Here is a 20,626-nt window from a genome sequence, read left to right on the forward strand (position 1 = left end):
GCCTGGGGAGCCACGCACAGACACCCAGCCTCCCCTCTCTGCGGGCCTCCCTCCTTTGCAAACCCCCCGGGGGGCAGGCTCTGAGCGCTCCGCCCTGGACCTGGCCGTGCGCTCATTTCCACCCCTTGCTGGGACCTGGCCCCTCACTTCTGGCCTCTTGGCCCAGCATCTCCAGCTTCTCCTTCTCTTCGTTCTTTTCCTTCTGGCATGAAGTGTTTATAGGCCCTCCCGTCACTTGGAGAATGTCGCTTGATGCTGGTGCATGTTTTAGATACCGTTGGTTCAGAGGGAGTGTTGTGCACTTTACCTCCGCATCGCCCCTGGCACCGGCAGTCCGGTTTCTGCGTCCCTGGCTGATAAAACTGTATCCAGGAGGCACACAGGGACGTGCCGCTGCCCAGAGTGGGCATTCAGCAGTCTGTCGTGGTTGGCTGTGAACGGGGACCAGCCCCTCATGTATGAGAAATCCCCTCCACTTGCCTCAGGGTGAAAGGCTCTGATCCTTTCTGTCCGCAGACACGCATCCAGCTCAGTGTGTGTCGTGTGACAGGGCCCGAGTGGTCCCTGATGGGGTTCTGGAGCCCGGTGCTCGCCGCCCGTGTACCTGCAGAAACTGCGCATCACGGACCCGCTTCAGGCTGGTTCTGAAAGGAACGTGCCCTGCCTCAGAGGACACCGGGGGGCCACCCTGGACCCCTCTATGATAAGAACAGATTAAACGTAGTAAGCTGGGAGGGGGCTATAGACCTGAAGAAATAGAGTGGGCTTCTCTCTCTAGCCCCCCACCCCAGCTTGTTTAATAAAGATTCTTTGAGGGGCGTAAGAGGGAGGAGGGTAGCATTATAAGCCAGGAGAGGTCTGTCCTGTGAAGTGGCTCCACAAGGAGCCGGGCTTTATTAAGACCACGTGCAGTGGATTCGGGCTAGACAGACAGCGGCCTGGGTATCGAGCCAGATTACACTCTGTGTTTGTAGCTTCATTCATGGAAAGCTGTCTGCCTCTTCCCAGAGAAGACAACATCAGTCTTGCTCTCGTGCAGGGGGCGAGGCCACTGGAGGGAATGCCTTCCCCACCTTTCCTTCTCTACCCTCCTGTCTTCGATTGCTTTCTGTCAAAACAAAGTATAATACAAGTCCTATGGCAGAGGGAGGTCTACGGTCATGCTTTAGATGTGTGTATGTTTTGGACAGAATGGCCTTTGGAGGCACCTTAAAAACAGGAACAGAGAGGCATCTTTAGTGCTTAATAAAGAGCCTTTTCTCATTTTCTGAAACATACTCACAAAGGTAAAACACATTTTGGGTTTAGGGAAAAGAAATTTCTTTTTCATAGTTAAGTTTAAGGTGAGTTAGTGTGTGTCTTGGGGTTGTGTCTTGAAGGGTCCTTTGTAAAATGAATTCTAAATTGTCTCTAGACAATCTTTAGTTTCAAGATATTGAATTAGCAGTTTATTTAATGAATTTTTCTTAAAGTCAGCTTCTTCAAAACATGACATGGTAAAGTAACATGACAGAGATTCAGAAACGAAGTGTCAAAAGTCTTACGGTTGAATTCATTTAAAACCTACTAAATATAGATTATTGTGTAGAGCGGTTCTAGTGTTCTGAGAAGGGGGAACCCGAAAAGAGCCTCTGTGTCCTGGTGGCAGCGAGCTGTGCAGGCCAGTGTGACTGCTGCAGGCCCTCGACTTTGCTGCGAGGCCCCTGGTCTCAGGCTGTTTCAGACACTGCTAGAGCCGCATCAGGAAGCGTTGGACCGTTTCTGCACACGGTTCGGCAGACCCGAGAACCTCCTCGCGACTAATCTGAAGATCCATTCCTTATGTTGTACAGTGATTGTTGAGTAGATAGATCCTATCCAGTGACTCCATGCTGATGAATTTCTAGAGCGCGGCCACGTTGCACGTTCACGCAGGAGCTTTAAAAAAGAAATGAGCAATGCTTTCCACGTGAAGCTTTTTACAAATGACTGGGAAAGGAAGGTGCTCTTTGACAGTCACCTGCTCTCTTACCTTCTAAATAATTGTCCAAGTTTAACGTCCCTTTTTAGATTTAAAAAGCTATGAGTACAGCAGCCAGGAAAGCTGAGACAATTCTGGTTCGCGGAAGAAGCTGGTTTTGAGAGCACAGAAGATGTCTCTAATAGGAGTCAGTACATCTCTGGCATAGCATCTTCCCGTAGGTGCCTTCTCTCATGTCTGCTTGTCCCCTGGGATTCAAATCACCTTGCAAAGACGTAAACATCTCACAGTTGTTCTCCAGGAAGCCATTTCTGTCAGTAACTTTTTTTGTGTGCGATATAATTAACATATCTTCCAGGATAAAGAAGTGTGGCATTCGGGAGAGCAGGAGACCGTAACCATTCATTCTGGATTTTCAGAAGCTAATCAGGCCAATTCTCTAACCCCCGGGGTCTCTCCTGAGCTCATTCACCTTTTGCAGGGAGGATGCGCTGAGCACAGCACGAGGGCACTTTCGGCACACCTGAAATTCAGGCGTGACATGCTTGTGTTTTCCTCCTTTCCTAAGATCAAGAAAACCCATCTTCTTTTTTTTTTTTAAACCAGTTTCTAAATATAGCCTCTGGCCATCTTGCATAAGACCCAGGCTGTGGATGGTAGGGAGAGAAGGTCTGATCCTCCTTTGAAAGGCTCTTGTGTTTCTTGAGACCTAGGACATTGTGCAATTTTAATTTATTTCTCAAGAAAAAAGGAAACTCTTTGGGCGCACCCCGGCCTGGCCCTACAGTATCTCCTTCAGTCCTCGCTGCAGGGGTTGGTACCCCACGCCATGGACCAGGAGCTGGGCCCCGGGGGAGATGCCCTGGGGACAGGGCAGTGGGTGGAAGAGGGGACTCCAGTCTCTTCAGACCCCAAAACAGCCTCCTTTACTTGACACCTCCTCCCTGCTGTAAGTCTAAGATTGACTCAACCTTCCCTTCTGAGAGGACCGCTGGCCGAGGCCTTTGTTTCGGGGACAGTCCCAGCTCTCCTGACTGCTGGCTGAGTTTTTGCATCTCTTTGTCTCCGTGTTCTGGCTTATAAAGTAGAAGTGAAATCGTGTCCTTGTCACAAGGCTGCTTCGGGGCACAGAGCAAGTGCTCCAAAGCTAGTGTTTCTCATCCGTATGTTTATGAACACACGGGGATCCATTTCTTCCATGGCCAAAGGATCCAGGGTAGGTTCTGTGCACAGGGAGGCCTTGGCCTTGGGTTTCAGACAGGCCGCGGGCTAACCCTAGCTCCAGCAGCACCTACTGCTCTGCCGAGGGAGAGCCACGGAGACCTTCCTACTGGCTCAGGGTCTTCAAGCGTAAAATGAGTGCTGTTTCATGTCCCAGATCATTCAGAAATGCACTTCTTCCTTTGGGACGTTGATTGTTGTAACTGTCTTTACCTGCTGGCCAAGAGGCGGAAAGCCTTCAGAATTGGCATGTGTTGGGAGGCTCTGTCACCTGCAGATCCACTTACTAAACTCGAGAGGGAAGCAGCTTCACGGCTGTAGTGACAATAGATGCGAGAACAGGACTCGGCTCTTAACAGGTGTGTACGTGCAGTGTACAGCGTGCTACGCTGTCTGTCCGTCCAGCACCGAGGCCCGGTCGTGCCTCTGCTCAGAGCTGCAGAGCACGGTCCTGGGAGGCCCCGCAGGGAAGCGTGGATCCCCATAAAGCCACCGTCCCCAGGAATGCCACCTCACTGTGCGGCCTCTGATGAGTGGAGGCCTCTGGGGGCAACGTGTATGCAGAACCTGCCCAGCAGGAACCTTGAGGCTGGTAGCTGCCCATCGTGAGGAGAGCTTTCTCTGTGGCCAGGGGCTGCGCTGAGGGGCCGGAGGCCAGTCTCCCCGGAGGGAAGAACTAGGTCAGGGGTCCGCAAGTGGTACTGGTCTGCGGGCTGTTAGGAACGGGAGGTGAGTGGAGGGCGGGCGAGCGAAGCTTCCTCTGCCGCCCGCATCGCTCGCATGACCGCCTGACCATCCTCCCTCCATCCCCCGGCCCCGTCCGTGGAAAAAGCATCTTCCACGAAACCGGTCCCTGGTGCCACAAAGGTTGGGGACCGCTGGACTAGGTGACAGAATCTGTGGACAGTGCTCAGGACCTGTTCCCTAGGTGAAGGCTGTTTTTTAAAAATCTGCTCTGTGTGTGTGTGTACATACATACACATCATATCTTTTTAATAAACTTTCTTAGACAACTTTTAGATGTACAGAAAAATGGTGGGGCTTCCCTGGTGGCGCAGTGGTTGAGAGTCCGCCTGCCGATGCAGGGGACATGGGTTCGTGCCCCGGTCCGGGAAGATCCCACATGCCGCGGAGCGGCTGGGCCCGTGAGCCATGGCCACTGAGCCTGCGCGTCCGGAGTCTGTGCTCCGCAATGGGAGAGGCCACAGCAGTGAGAGGCCCGCGTACCACACACACACACACACACACACACACACACACACACACACACACACACACACAAATGGTGAAGATGATACAGAGAATTCTCATACCCTGCACCCAGTTTCCCCTGTTATCAAAACTCACACCGTTCATTAGTGCGGTACATTTGTTATCATTAATAAGCTAATATTGATCTCATATCATACTAATAATATATAATATTATAGGAATGTAATATTGAACCGATACTGTTAGGATTAATAACTCATACTGCTGAACTGAAGTCCGTACTTCGTTCAGGTTTCCTTCGTTTCCCCCTGTTCGGGGCCCCATCCCGGATCCACGCTCCATGTGGTTGTGAGGCCCCCTGAGGCTCCTTGTGGCCCCGACATTTTCCGTCGCTCCTTTTTGTGTCATCGTCGATGGCTTCCTTATCCCTCCCTCATCGTTACCGCATCGCTGTGATTCTCATTCCTAGTTTAACTCCTCCCTCGTCCGTCTGGCCATGAGGAGGGCTGATCCTATCCAGCCTGAGGCTGTGGGTCACCACGGCGACACCCAGGTACTGACGTGACAGTCTTTCTGTCCTGTCCTTCGGAATCTCCCAGATGGTTTGATAATCTGCGTGAAGGGCTTCTTGTCACAAAGTTACCGCTGGCCAGAGTCGTGCAGGACGGAGAGTGGACTTTTCTGAAAAGTGCTTTTGTGGTTCCAGAGCTCTTTTGAAGTGGGCAGGTGCACTGTCTGCTCTGCGCAGGAATCAGGACAGCTTAGCTTCCCAGCGGGTCACGGTGAATATATATATACAAAACCCTTTAACTGTGCTTTGAAGCTCTGCGGTCAGATCGGGAATGACTGTGCTTTTCAGATGAGGCCACGTAATTGAGTTCAAAGACTATGTAAAGTGCGCACATAGACATTTTCCGAGTCTGGCCATGTCGGTCAGTCTTGCGGGGTTCTTTGACGTCTCTCCCATCATTTCTAGGAGTTCTGAAGGATCCTTTGTTAGTAGTGCAGGACATTCTTGTGAGACTTGGATAGTACCAAGAAAGAAAAGTCCCCTGAAGATGGTTTTCCAGAGGGACAGGGAGAAGGGGGTGACTGTCAGCCCTGCAGTGTGTGAAGCAGGGCTGCATGAACCACCGTTGTGAGGGGTGAGCTGAACAGTACACTGGGTTGTTGAAAGCCCAGGCCCCTGAGGCAGACCGGGATGCGTCCCGCTTCACCACCTGCCGGCTTTGGCCTCTGAGTCTTGAGATTGGCCTCCTGGCCTCAGTCTTCTGACCTGTAAAAGGGGCGGTGGTTAGGATCAGACAGCTCAGTGTGGGGGAGGCCCTTAGACCCATGCCCAGTAGGTGCTCATGCCAGGGGCACACTTGGAGCAGGGAGCCATCAACCTATGCTGGTGACGAAGAGCAGAGCGCCCTCCAGCTGGTCTTTACTGTCACGTTTAAATCACCCGTCGACACTGTACCCCCTCAGAGCCTGCCCAGGATGGACCGCTCCACCCGACCCTACCCTGACGCTCGGGCCTCGCGTGCTCTTTAAGTGTGCGTCGGCATCATTTTTGAGATCACCTCATCCTTATCACACTGAATGTTACTCCGTTGTAAAATTTTTTTAAACTTGCAGAAAAGTTGGAAATACAGCACAGAGAACCTACCCCCCACGCTAAACCGTTGACTTGAGTGTGTGTTTCCTACCAACATCCTGCTATACAGCCATAATACCGCCATCAAAATCAGGAAATTAACACTGACACATGACTACCTTCTAACCCTCAGACCACGATGTCCTTCATAGCTAAGGGATCCAGTGTAGAACCACCTGTGACATTTAGTCGTCACATCTCTGAGTGTCCTTCAGTCTAGAGTCACTCCTTGGTCCTTCCTTAACTTCTGTGGCATGACATTTAGGAAAATCTGAGGCCCGTTGTTTTGGAGAATGCCCCTCACTTTGGGTTTGTTTGATGCTTCCTCATGCCTGTACTCTGGTTATACGTCTTTGGCAGGTGTATCCCGGGAGTGCTGCCGTGTCCTCCTAACTCCGTCCCTTCAAGGGTTGCAACAGTTTAATCTGTCCTGTTACCTATGGTGTCCACTTTGATCCCTGGGTTAAGGTGGTGTCTGCCAGATGTCTCCGTTGTAAAGTGAGTCGTTCCCCCTTTGTAATTAGCAAGTTCTTTGTGGGGAGGTACTTTGAAATTCTGTAACTATGCCGTCCATCCTCCAGTTTTACTTTCTGTGTCAGTCGGGACTCCTGGTTTCCGATTGAGTGTATGGATTATCCTCCATCGCTGTCACTGTTCCCTCTGATGCTCAGATTGTCCCTCGTTTGGCCAGCATGCGCCTCCTCAAGCTGGCTTCTCTCTCCTGTCCACATTGTTCTTGGGCTTCTCCTTGCTTTGGGGCACGGTAAGATGTCACAGATTCATCTTGTACTTTGTCTCACCCCAACCCTGGAGCCCGCCATTTCTCCACGGAGCCCTGGTTCCCTCCAGAGCAGAATGGTGCTTACAAGTGGAGATCTTGGTACTACCCTGCTTAGTGCTGCTGGGCCATCACTGTTCCCAGGCCCTCTTGGTGGATGGGGGGCGGGGGAGGGACATGAGGGTACGTGCACACTTACACACGTGTCTCTTGAAAACCGTGAACTTACGTGGATCCTCCAGTTCCAGTCCAGTGTTGCAGGGTTGACACAAGTATTCTCCTTCTCCCTCTCATCATCCTGATGCATTGGCTTATTAGTAGGTTAATACCCCTGGAGGTCACCAGTCTCGACCTGGGAGGCTTCCCAGTGCAGGGGCACCCCGTGCCCCATCAGGCTCGGACTTCCCACAGGGGCACCCTCGCACACCTGGGGCCACGCCCCGTCTCATCCATGAGGTGCCGACCCTGCTCGGCTGTGGGGCTGAAATGCTGGGGAAGGAGAAGGACGAAGGGCTCAGCCGGTGTCTCACGGGGAGCCGCATGCCTCTTCTGGGCTTCTCGGGGCCTGAATTCTGTTCTTTCCTGCACTGAGGTCCCCCACCCGGCTGGACTGCTCCCCGTTCCCGTCGGCAGCCCTCTGGCCAGCAGGTCCCTCGAACACTGTCGGGTCTCTAACAAACCTGTTGATTTGAGGAAGCCATTTGCAGCCTCGCTTATCAAGAATTAAAACAGAGTAATTTTCAGAGTATTTTAGACACCCAATTGATACTCAGCTCTCAGCTCTTTAAAACTCTGGCTACTTTATAGCTATTGTAGTTATTATTTCCTTTTTCTTTAAAAAACGTATCCCCCAAAGTAGAGGAAAGATAAGCACAGAATTACTGATAAGTAGAAACATGTGAAAAGAGGCAGCAGCCTATGTTTGTTTGCAACGTAACTTTTTCACTTGATCTTGGGGAATTATCCTAAAGCGGCATATCATACTGAAAGACACAAAACTGAAACTCTGCACTCTGTCATAAAACCAGGAGAAAAAGTGAGGTAGGCATTTGTGGCTACGCGCTGTCTTCTGGCTGCGTGGCAGCAAAAGGCCCAAAGCCCTTTATGAGTCACGAGATGGCCAGCAGCTGCCTACCAGATACCCCATCACTGCCTCAGACGGAAGGGCTTTGCCGTGAGGTTCAGAGTTTAACAGCCTCAAACGAGAATGGAAAAGGCTGCTCATGGAGATGTTCTGAACTCCTAAAATCATCTCTTCCCCTCCTCTTTCCTCTGTTTGATTTACAGAAAGGAACATCACACACTGACTCTGTTCCAGTGTATTATGGCTCCCAGCCTGGCCAGTTTGTCTTTTATTCACCTTCTGTGTCTCTGAATGTTCTCTTGCACAGAACACATACACCAATGCGGATAAATTACTAGAAGCAGCAGAACAGCTGGCTCAGACTGGGGAATGTGACCCGGAAGAGATCTATCAGGCCGCCCATCAGCTCGAGGACCGGATACAAGATTTTGTTCGGCGAGTTGAGCAGCGGAAGATCCTCCTGGACATGTCGGTGTCCTTTCACACCCACGTGAAAGAGGTGAGGCATCCGGAGGCAGAGACGGAGCCCTGTCTGGAAGGGCCTCTGGACTCCGAGGGAGGAATGAGGATGGGCGTGGTGTGAGAAAGTGGGCCAGAGGTGGCCGTTTGCGCAGGTGGGGGCAGGGCTGGCCTCCTTGCTGGCCGTCCTCGCCACACGGGCACACGCGTGCCGTTGCAGGGGGTGGCATCTGCCGGGAGCAGACCTGTGAGGGAGGGCGTGGCTGGGAGCTGTGGACCAGGAGGGGAGCGGGGAAGACAGGAGCTGAAGGGGGTCCTTGGCGAGAGGCAGGGCACAGCCATTGTAGCAGAAATAGACGACCTGCCTTTTGGGCTCAGAGCTGTGGGACCTCCTTTCTGCCTGTTAGCCTGTCATGTGGCTGAAGTCCTGGCTGCCTTCTGATTTTATCAGGCTGTGCGGCTGCTCTCAGATACTCGCAGAAGTGCATTTTACATAATGTTGAATTTAAACGTAGCAAAGCCAGCACGGCCTTAATAATATCCATGTTACTGTCATAGGTATGCTGTTCTGATAAACTTGTCTCAGGATAAGAGGTAATGTGTTATTTGGTAAATGGAAAACACGTTGGTATTAATTATACCTTGCATATATGTTACTCTTGTGAAAATCATAGTCCAAGATAAAATAAAAATTAAAAAAAAGAAAATCATAGAAAGTTACAATTGAAGAAACTATTATGTAGCTTTTGAGATAGAAGGATTTATAATAAAAACTAAAGTTTTCGGTAGGACTACAAATTAAGATGTCGACTTACTACATCTTATTTCTAAGGTGAAAAAAATTCTCCACTTGACAGCTCTTTATAAGTTGGAAATGAGGGGCCCTTTTAGGTAATTTGAGATTGAGTACATGAAGGCGGTAGTAACAGGCTAGGAAGAAGGATCTGGGAGGAGTAAGACTCTGAGAGACACTTGGAAGGGGCCAGGCCTGGCTTGCCTTGTTTAAAGGCATCCAAGATCAGGAACCAATGAAATTGTTTAAAGGAAAAGAACTTCACTACCGGGTCTGGGATCTTGGGCAGTCAGTCCTCCACCAGCCCGTTTGTTTGACTTGAATGTTTGGCTTCAGGACAGTCGTCTTCACTTCCAACTCAAACTTCGTGAGCCCAGGAAGACAGTGTAGGGGGCATATTTGGCAAATGGCCGGGACCCTGAGCAGCCCTTTCTGCAAAGGGGCTGGTGCTTTGTGGACCCTGGACAGTTGTCAGAATAGAAAACTGACAGGAGTGGCTTCTTTTCCTGGTTTAATAATGCCACCACTGAAAAAGACTTCACGGTGTTCACAAAGAGACTGTTTTTCCCAAGGAGACGACACGTTAAGTGGACATCGGTCCATGGCAGTTTCTGATTACGGGTGCATGTGTCACCAGTTCCCCACTCAGCTCGAACCAAGCCACAACCACTAACTCGTCTCCCTGGCTCTGCAGCCCTGCCACCAAGGCATATGAATTTGAGTGGGTCACACCCTTGCTTTTGAACCATCAGAGATTCTGTGTGTATCTGGAGCACCAGCCTGAATCACCTCATCCTCGTGATCTGGTCCCTGCAGTTATGTACTGCTTCCCTTCACTTCCCCAGGCAGATTCAGCTGTTCCCCCTGCACTCTAGAACTTTCTTTACACACACCTGTTACAGCACCTGTTTTGATATAGCTGTGTGTTACCCTCTCTTTCCCATCAGTACTCGTATGCCACCTCTTCTTTCTCTTACGCATTTTTACACCCTAGCCGAGAGGGAGAGAAGATGATGCCTGTGAAAAAGCAGGTTGTGCCTTTGTTCATTAAGCTGTGAGAGACAGAAAGCAGGCGAGGGGCTCTGGGCAGCCCGGACCTTCCCGAGGGAGGCGCGGTGGGTGGGTATGGGGGGGCTGGCGTTCCTTATTCGGGCCGCAGGGAGCGCCGCGGGCCTGGAGGGGCCCAAGAGGAAGGACAGGCCGCCGGGCAGCGTTCACAGACTGAGCAGAGGGGAAGGGCAGCAGTGGCGGCAGGCCTGGAGTCTGGAGATGAGAGCCAGTGCTTGTATCCTGATGTTTGTCTGTGTCACAGGCCTTAGGAATATTCTTTAGCAGGATTCACGAAGATTTAACTTGCAGTTAGGACAGAGAGAGGCTCTTTCCATGAAGCGTTATGTATGACTTTCCAGCTTTGTTATGCTTCTCCAAAAGCAGGCGTTAAAGGAAACTAGAAGGAAAGCCGTTTACGAAAGCTGCTCTCCGGAGGCTATGTTTGGGTTCACTGGTTTTTGTAACAGCAGCAGCATTTCTAAGGAAAAATCTTACAGTAGAAGCATTCCAGTTAGTAAACTATGGAGTCTGTTTTGTCACTAGGCTTGGAAATTTATGGAAAAGTGAAAATACATTTTGTTTTCTCGACTTACGCTGTAGGAACTTCTAGTATATGTGAAGTTTGTAGACTGAGGAGAGCTTAAAGCTGCTGTGAAGGTTAAGTGGTTCACCTTCACAACTGGAGAATTGTCAGTCCATCATTCTTGCCTTTTTGTATGAAAGACCACAGTAGCAGAGAAACTGGTATTTTACTGTGATTTGGTTCCTCTTAATCTCATGTGACCCCGAAGTGACCCGGGTCGGGGAAGGATTCGGTGACGGTTGGAGGCGGGGTACCAACATGCCCAGGTGACTGGGAGGGCAGGACTTGAGGGGAGCTGGCCACACACAGGCGTGGAATGTTTTCTGATTCTTCCCCTCATGTGCTTGGACTCCATTTTTAGCCTCAGCCATTTTCTCGGTGGATTTATTGTTTCCTGACCAGCCCCAGAATCTTCCTCGCTCTCCTCTCTGGGCTGTACAGATGCCCTCAGACCCACCGGGATACGTGGTAGGTTTAATGCAGGAAGGGACGGCTTCCCTCCGACCCACCGGGGTACGTGGTAGGTTTAATGCAGGAAGGGACGGCTTCCCTCCGACCCACCGGGGTACGTGGTAGGTTTAATGCAGGAAGGGACGGCTTCCCTCCGACCCACCGGGGTACTTGGTAGGTTTAATGCAGGAAGGGACGGCTTCCCTCCGACCCACCGGGGTACTTGGTAGGTTTAATGCAGGAAGGGACGGCTTCCCTCAGACCCACCGGGATACTTGGTAGGTTTAATGCAGGAAGGGACGGCTTCCCTCAGACCCACCGGGATACTTGGTAGGTTTAATGCAGGAAGGGATGGCTTCCCTCCGACCCACCGGGGTACGTGGTAGGTTTAATGCAGGAAGGGACGGCTTCCCTCCGACCCACCGGGATACTTGGTAGGTTTAATGCAGGAAGGGACGGCTTCCCTCCGACCCACCGGGGTACGTGGTAGGTTTAATGCAGGAAGGGACGGCTTCCCTCAGACCCACCGGGGTACGTGGTAGGTTTAATGCAGGAAGGGACGGCTTCTTCAGTTGCTGTGTTTTGAAACTTGTTATTGAAAGAAAACTTCATTTAGAACAAATTTCATTATGTGTTTTGAAACCAAATTAACTCCTTTTTTTAAAAAAAGTATTTTATTATTATTATTTCTTTATTTTTTTGGCCGGACTGTGCAGGCTGCGGGATCTTCGTTCCCCAGCCAGGGATCGAACCCGAGCCCCTTGGAGTGGAAGTGCGGAGTCCTAACCACTGGACTGCCAAGGGAGTTCCTAAACAAAATTAAATGTGAGAGAAGGGCCAAGAGGAGGAAATCATGCTAATTAAATGTGTGTTTGCATCAAGTCACTAAGTATTTTAGCATACCAGATGAATGAAAAAGTGCTAGAAGATTTAAGTTAGCAGAATTAATTTTCTCAAGCAGATCATACAATTTCAAATTACTTGGAGGGAGATAGAAAAAGCAAGTGGCCTTTTTCATTCAGGCAAATACGTGAAGCTTTTTAGAAGTTAACTGTCAAAGGCTCTGCTGACGCGGAGGTTAACCTTCCTCGCTCCCAGATGTTCGGCAGTGGTTTTAAGACTCACTTTTTCCGGAGAGTAGCCCTATAGCCCTCTCTTTTTTGCAGTAAATTTCTGGCTCTCTGAGGAGCAAGTAATACAAAGGTGATCTGATTAACAACCAACTTTGAAAAGGTGCCAGGTCAAGGTGATATCTGCTCAGTGTTGACTCGGAAATTGTTTTTAAGAGTCACACCTGGGAGAAGGTTGGTGGTTCTAAGTCTCGTTGCAGACCAAGCACTGAGGTTCAGCATGGAGACCTTGGGCTCTACTCTCTTACCCCGGAGGACAGAACGCAGGTGCTCGTTCCCGGGAAGAGATAAGAAAGAGGAGCCCCCAGCTGACTCTTGAACAACATGGGTTTGAACTGCACCTGTCCACATACACGTGGACGTTTTTCAGTAGTAAACTCTACAGCGCTACACGATCTGCGGGTATAGAATCGCAGGTGTGGAGGAACCTCGCACGCGGAGGGCTGACTGTAAATCCTACGTGGATTTTTGAATGTGTGGAGGGTCGGCGCCCCTAACCCCCGCTTTGTTCAAGGGTCATTTGAATTTTCACGTGGGTGGCAAATATTTTATACCTTGAGGTTGAATACAGAAGGTGGTCGATAGAGGTGTCAGCCCAATTTCACCCTTAAACCCAGATTTGGAAGCATCCTGGGACCCTTTCCTCTTTTTTCTTTTTCTCTAAAAGAATCCATGAGATGTTTAATCTCTCAGAAGACCCGAAGACTGCTAATCTGTCCTCTTTTTTTTTTTTAATGTCTTTGAAATAGTACTGTAGTATTTAGAAGGAACGTTGACTTTTATTTTAGGAGAGTTTTCGTCCTCCTGTATTTTGTCCTCCTGTATCCCTCTCTTCCCTTCAGTGTTTCTAGCATTTTATTCACCTCCATTCTGATCATAATTCTCCCATTATTAGGCCTTTGTTACCTGTCCTCCTTTCCTTTTGAATGCTCTTTGCACCGTTTGTTAATTCGTTCATTTACTCTTTCACTTACTCCTCTCAAAGTGTCTCCCAAAGCCACCTGTAACATACGGGGAGGGGGTATAAAAATGAATGACCACTGGAAGAACATACTTCTGCTTCTGTGCATCACATATTTTAGACATCTGTTGGTTTCTCTTGATAGAGGTTAAGCTACTTGAAGTCTGGAACCCTGTCTCCCTTGTCTTTGTAGCCTGCCTCCCAGACTTAGCAAATACTCAGTCAGCTTGTGGAACAAATGATGTCTATTTCTAGCCCATCATTCTGAGACTTAATGACAGAGGGACATAGTTCCATTTTCAAATATAGCAAAGGCATAATTATTTTCATCCATTCGTTCTCTTCAACTTCATTCTCAAAATTAGGTCCCGAGTTAATTGACAATTACCTTTGAAATGTGTGGGTTATTTGAGGCAACCAGGTGGTGACATTGAGTTCTCAGCCAGAGTTTATTTCTGGAATCGATTCCGTGGCCTTGAGCTGGTTTTTCTTCACTTGATTCCCAGAAACCATGGTTTCCCAGGAAAGATCATTCCCATTTGAATGAGGCTGTGATTCTTGCTGGGTTGAGTAAAGAAGCCTTTTGGTTCTGCTTCTGCAAACTGACACACTGAACTGGGACACATTTTTGTTTGGGGGTAATGCCTGGGAAAAGAGGAACCTTTCATTTTATTCAGAAGTCAAAAATAAAGGCATCCCAACCACCTGGAGATGTTTTGGTCACAGCATACCAGCCTGGCTTCATTTATTTTTTTTTCTTAACATCTTTATTGGAGTATAATTGCTTTACAATGGTGTGTTAGTTTCTGCTTTATAACAAAGTGAATCAGTTATACACATACATATGTTCCCATATCTCTTCCCTCTTGCATCTCCCTCCCTCCCACCCTCCCTATCCCACCCCTCTAGGTGGTCACAAAGCACTGAGCTGATCTCCCTGTGCTATGTGGCTGCTTCCTACTAGCTATCTATTTTACATTTGGTAGTGTATATATATCCATGCCACTCTCTCGCTTTGTCACAGCTTACCCTCCGCCCCCCCCTCTGTGTCCTCAAGTCCATTCTCTAGTAGGTCTGTGTCTTTATTCCTGTCTTAACCCTACGTTCTTCATGACATTTTTTTTTCTTAAATTCCGTATATATGTGTTAGCACATGGTATTTATCTTTCTCTTTCTGACTTACTTCACTCTGTATGACAGACTCTAGGTCCATCCACCTCATTACAAATAGCTCAAGGCAGGCAGACCTCTCTCTTTACACTCGGCCAGCGCCCAGCTCTCCCCAGGGAGCAGGGAGAGCGCCATCCGGATCTTGCCCTGTAGTGGTGCAGGGTTACAAGGAAGCGGGCTCACCGCTCCTCTCCTCCAGGTGCGGAGCTCCCCAGCTGCGTCTCCTGCCATCCTCACTGAGTTTGAAAACATACCCAGTGCCTTTTCAACCAGCCACCACTCAAAGGGCCCAGATTCCTTTTCTCTTCTTCCCCTGTGGAGCCGGAGAACCAACCAGTCAGGCATCTGCCGGGTGAACTAATTCAGGAAACTTGACTACAGGTAGCTGATGCTGCCCGTGTAGACCAGCTGCCCTCTGATGGATCTCGTGGTCATTGGCAGTCGTGATGCAGCCCCGTTCAGGACACCTAGCTTTCCAGAGAAGCCCTGTTTCTGTTCAGCACGACTCTCGGAAGGGGAGGGGTCACAGTCCTCCTCGGGGTGATCTCAGCCTCTCGGCATCGGATTCTTCCAGATCCCTTCTGTCTCCTGTGCAGAGATCTCTAAAACTTGGTTTGCAACTTTCAAGCCTTGTATTTTGATCTTCTCAGCTGGATTTTACTGATGACTCATCTCTCTCTATTCTCCAAAATGATTTGGTTTTTTCTGCATTCCTATGTATGGGTGATACCTTTAAACATATTTCCCAGCTTTTTTAAAAAATACTTTTTATTTTGAAATATTTATAATCCCTGAAAGTTGGGAAAAAAAGAAACAGATAAGGAGGTCCCTGCACCCTTCTCCCAGCCTCCCCCCAGGACGTCACATCTCGCATAACCACGTACACTGTCAAAGCAGGAAAGTGGCTTTGCCACACTCCCCAGAGCTTATTCCTAGATTCTCCTTTCCCCGGTGTGCAGTGCATGATGTGTATGTGTTCGCGTGCGCACGCATGCTTAGCTTCGTGAGATTTTATCGTGTGTAGATTCGTGTAACCACCACCACTTTGAATGTACAGAGTCATGCAGAATCATCCCATCACCAGCGGGCTCCCTTCTGCCGCCTCCTCACACCTGTGCCTGACCCCTACCCCCTAACCTCCAACCCCTGGCAACCACTAGTCTGTTGTTCTCCATCTCTATAATTGTACTTCAGAAACGTTCCATAAATGGAATCATACAATACGTACCTTTTTGAGATTGGCTTTTTCTACTCAGCAAAATTCCCGAGACCCATGCCTGTTGTTGCGTGTGTCAGTACTTTATTTCATGGTTTGGCTGCATCACAGTTTCTTAACTATTTACCCTTTAAAAGACAGTTGGGATATTGTCAGGTTTTGGCTTTTCCAAACAGAGAAGCTGTGGACCTTCATGTACAAGTTCTTGCATGAAGTTTTCATGTCTCTGGGATAAATGCCCAAGAGTACAACTGGCAGGTCCTTTGGTAAACACATTGTTTTAAAAGAAACTGCCAGACTTTTCCAGAATGCCTGTACCATTTTACACTCCCAGCAGCAATGTATGAGTGACCTCGCTCTTTAACATCTCAGAAGTCCAGTGGGAAAGGTTAAGATCAGATGCATAATATTTTAGGAAGTAAAGTTTACCTTCTGTGATCACATCTCGATAATTTTTATGTTAATATTCAATTCCTTAGATGAAGACTCTAAATACACTCTTAAATGTTTGATTTCTTTAGCTTGTTTATCTGATGTAGACAGAAACGAGCAATTAAACGGCCACAAGCCAGAGGAAGCAAGAGGGAAACTCAGGGCCTAGAACCGTCCACTACATCATCGCCCCTTGCAAGACTGAGCACTGGATTTGACTTTGGTTTCCAAGTCAACATTCAGTTGCTACTACTGCTTTGGCAATTAGGCCTTCACATAGATTGTGGTATCTGGTATTTAAAAAAAAAATAGGTGGTCTTCCCATAGGTGGGAATATCCAAAAAAATAGATCTAATCATTTATGCTTTCTTTCTGTAAAAATATCATCTTTATTAAAATAATTAAAGTACACTATAGTGTAGCACATCCCCTTACTTAACTGGCTGGGTGATCTGGGACAGGCTGCTCTCTGGTGCCTCAGCTCTCTCTCTGCAGAATTGGGAATAACAGCATCTCTGAGGGCTGTGGACCTACTGGATGCAATTACACACTCACCATCCTAGCTGCCAATAAATGTCCTTGTTTTTCCTCCTCACCTGCCTTGTTACTCGACAAATGATTTAACTATAAGACACAGAGGTATAATAAATACCTGGGTATGAATACTTGGGTATAATCCCGATACCTCCCTTACTCATCTTTGAGCAACAGGAACTGCTTAATCTGCTTCTGTTGCCCTTTCTCAGGGTGAGCGCCTCACTCTGACCCTTCAGATCAGCAGTCGGAGCCTTGCTGGATGCACAGCTCCAGCGCTGCATCCACTCAGGGCCGAGGAGGCTGTTACAGAGAATCTTTGCTCGTGGTTCTGTCACATTGGCATACATGGCTTTGTTCACATCACTGACTACTTTTGTTCCCAGCCAAAGCTGCAAAATAAATGAATTTTTTCACCAAGTAAATATGTGTAAAGCATTTGGGCTGGCCAGTGGGGAAGAGGGATGTCATTATCTAAAAGGAAAATCCTTTTGTCAATTTAGTTTAATTCATGTAAAGCTTTTTTTTTTTTTCTCTAGAGAATGGTTTAAAACTGGTTTAAATTCATGAAGTTTCTTCTTATCGACCCAATATTTTGAGGCAGAGAAAATTTTTAGATCAAGAGAGAAATTAGAAGTTAGTGTGTAAAACTGTACGGAACTCTAATATACCTGACAGAGAATAGTCACTTAGTGGATGATTATTAAATGAATGAATTAATAATATACTATCTTATCTTTATTTGTAACTCACTATTACAGTGGGGACTAAACGTATATCCCTGTGCACTAACTCCAGATTTTATCATTTTTTATTGAAGGGAAAGTCTAAATGTCTGCTTCTAAACGGAGAGTCGGAAACGTCTGCTTTAATTAGTTGTTTGTAGATTGGCCTCAGTTAATGTAACGAGGAGGTGAGGCATTTGTACAGAAGTTCAGGGAATACAACATTAGGTCTTAAAATGCCCAGCTGAAAATGGATGTATGTGTAATCTTGTTTACTTGTTAGACTTCTTTTAGAGGGCATTTTCATATTTTGATACTCAGCTTCATAAACTAAATGTGATAGGGCTTCGGTTAATTGAGAGAAGTAAACTATCCATGTGTCGTGTACTATTTGTTACTGTTTATTGTTCTTATTGAATAAGCGGTAGGAAGATTGATCACCAGCAGTGTTTTGTCAGAAAGCTTAAAAGTTCTAGGTAAGCTGGGCCTACAGAGACTGAAAAGCCTTTTTTGGTTTTGTTGTTGTTTGTTCTCTCTTCCTTTTTATAAAGCACAAACTGCAGAACCACAAGATCAAGGAAGGGTCGGGCTTTCTGCTTGGGGCCCAGGATGTTGATGGATACAAGTTGATGACCAAAATGGGTGAAGATTTTTATAAGAACGAACTTATTTCTCCTAAATGATTTCAAGTCCGTATTCCAAGACACATTAGATCCCTGGGTAGTGAAAGAACTTGATAGTTAGTTCACCAGATTTGGTGTATTGCTGTCTAAGGAACTGTGGGAAAAGGAAGGGATGCCAGAAGGCCTTCTTAAGAAGGTAGATTTCACATATTACTCAGGTTGAGGTCACTCCTAAGCAGAGTTCTAGAAAAGACAGTTTCTAAACTGCCTTTTAAAAGGGAAGAAGTGAATGAACAAGTTATGCTGTGTGAACTTTATTTCATTCTTTACTAGGTTTCTGATTGGATGAAGAGTAGGCAGTGGAATTAGTGAGCATTTAGCCAAGCGTTTGACATTTAATTTGTACACAGACAGGAAAATATGGGCTGAATCACTGTGAAAAAGAATCAGTTGAGGGTGTCAGTTAACACAAGACCAAGACTGTCCTTATCCTCCCATACTGATCTCTGAGTAGACCATGCCAGGAAGAAAGTGTTTGTGATGGGAAGACATTGCTCATACCCTGCCTGTGAATGAGGAAGTCATTTCCAGCCCAGACCCGCAATTGGATCAGCTTTCTGATGAAGGGGGTGATGGGAGGGAGTAGACCAGTCATCCCAGGTGGACCTGAGGCCCCACAGACGGATGGTTTTAATCCCTGGTGTCACCTGCTGCAGGGGAGCAGCCTGTGCGGTTGCCATGTCTCTGAACTGCCTCCACCCACCTATTCAGAACTTTTGCGTCCGTCTGGGACGTCTGGAGAGATTGTACATCCAAGTCCAGGCACCCTGAAAACTTGCCTTTGTTGTGTTGAGAGCATTTTGTCTTGAAAGTGGTCAAATTGCCATAAAGCCAGGACAGACTCGGTGCTGAAGCAGAAATAATTGTGGCTGCGTTAAAAGCCTTGCAGCCGAGGCTGGCAGTGGGAGTGTTGGTTAGTGGATGACCTCAGCGGGGCTGGAGGTTGTTTGCACTGCAGACCTCTGTCTCTAAGCATGAGGCCTGTGAGTGCGTGGATTGGCACGGAGGGCAAGTTGATCAAAGTCTAGACCACGGGCTGCCAGATATATCAGATAATAAAACAGAATCAGAAAAGATCCCGGCAAGAATAAGTGCAAACCTATGACAGAAATTTCATTCATGGGTTTTGATTCATGAGTCTGTTTTGAATCAGAAGTAGGCGGGTTACAGAGGTAACATAAGCCACGTAGGTGGCAGCAGCACGCGTTAAACAAAGAACATTCCTACCTGTGTTGATGGACAGTGTCCGCAGTAATTCCTCCCCCAGGGTGACGTATCTCGCTGCTGCTGGGTCACGTCTGGTGCTGCCTTCAGTGCTTCAGCCCCCAAATTGGGGGGCGGGGAATTCAGAGGAGAGACAGCTGGTGCTGCCAGAGCTGGCCGAGGGCAGGGAATAACGTGTTAGTCTCCGGAGAGGGAGGCCGGTCTGCAGGAACAGGCAATATCTCTGGAGATTTGAAGAGCGCACGAGGAAGTACACTTGGATCAGCTGCGTACTGTTTCGGGGAGACAGGGTTGCGCTCAGAACGACCCTGGGTGGCGAGGCACTTTCCCCCAACTTGATGCCTCAGGGAGCGACAGCTGCTGGAGGGAGTGTCTTACCCGCTGGGGATGGGGTGGAATAAAAAGAAGATTTAAAATTCTAAATCTCAACATCTGTTTTTAGCGAATTAGACTTCATCTAAATACCTGGGAGGTTCTGGCACTGCCCCGATGTCTGTTTTTAGCGAATTAGACTTCATCTAAATACCTGGGAGGTTCTGGCACTGCCCCGATGTCCCAGTCGGCCGTGGGCCCAGCCGCGTCACCTGTGCCTCACCTTGTCCTCGCTTCCACTGCAGAGCCCGATGCCCCCCTTAATGGTGTCCCTCCTTAATGCGTGGGCTGCCCTTGCCATGCTCCTGGGGTTTCCTCCTTTTCTGTCCCCCCTTAAACATATTTGCCTTGGTATTACTTCATGATACTGACTTTATTTGCCCTCTGCCCCTCCCTCCATACATCCTTCATACATTTCATTTCATCATACTAAGGGATCTTTTATCACCCATCCAAGGATAATTGGTACTCCTGAAACCCTTACTCCTCAGTCAGGTGACAGGCACGTGCCCCAGAATCACAGGTGGTCATTTCAGGCTAAAGAACGTGCTGTTCGTGGCTGGAGCGGTTCCCCTTTGATCCCTGCTTCCTCTGTCTGAAACGGAATCACGTTCTGTGCTCATAGCAGGTGCCCTCTGAAATTCCCCCTGCAAGTTGCCGCCTGCTTCTGTTCCTGGCTTTTTTTTTTTTTCCAATTTATTTTTTATTTTGGGCTGTGTCAGGTCTTAGTTGCGGCAGGCGGGATCTTCGTTGAGGCACGCGGGATCTTTCGCTGTGGCGCCCGGGCTTCTCTCTAGTTGTGGCGTGCGGGTTCTCTCTCAGGTGTGGCACGCAGGCTCCGGGGCGCATGGGCTCTGTAGTTGTGGCGTGCGGGCTTCAGAGCGCATGGGCTCTGTAGTTTGCAGCACGCGGGCTTAGTTGCCCCATGGCATGTGGGATCTTAGTTC

The 20,626-nt window shown here is 48.4% G+C and overlaps 1 protein-coding gene across 1 annotated transcript in view; it reads left to right on the top strand.

Moving 5' to 3' along the window:
- Positions 1-20,626, top strand: part of TRIO (trio Rho guanine nucleotide exchange factor) — a 372,408-nt gene that overhangs the window by 205,708 nt on the left and 146,074 nt on the right. The window contains exon 11 of the mRNA XM_065873385.1: positions 8,205-8,396. Coding sequence (XP_065729457.1) covers positions 8,205-8,396 — 192 coding nt within the window. The remainder of the gene's footprint in view (positions 1-8,204; positions 8,397-20,626) is intronic.

Source organism: Phocoena phocoena, chromosome 3 (assembly GCF_963924675.1).
Source record: "Phocoena phocoena chromosome 3, mPhoPho1.1, whole genome shotgun sequence".
Lineage (NCBI taxonomy): Eukaryota > Metazoa > Chordata > Mammalia > Artiodactyla > Phocoenidae > Phocoena > Phocoena phocoena.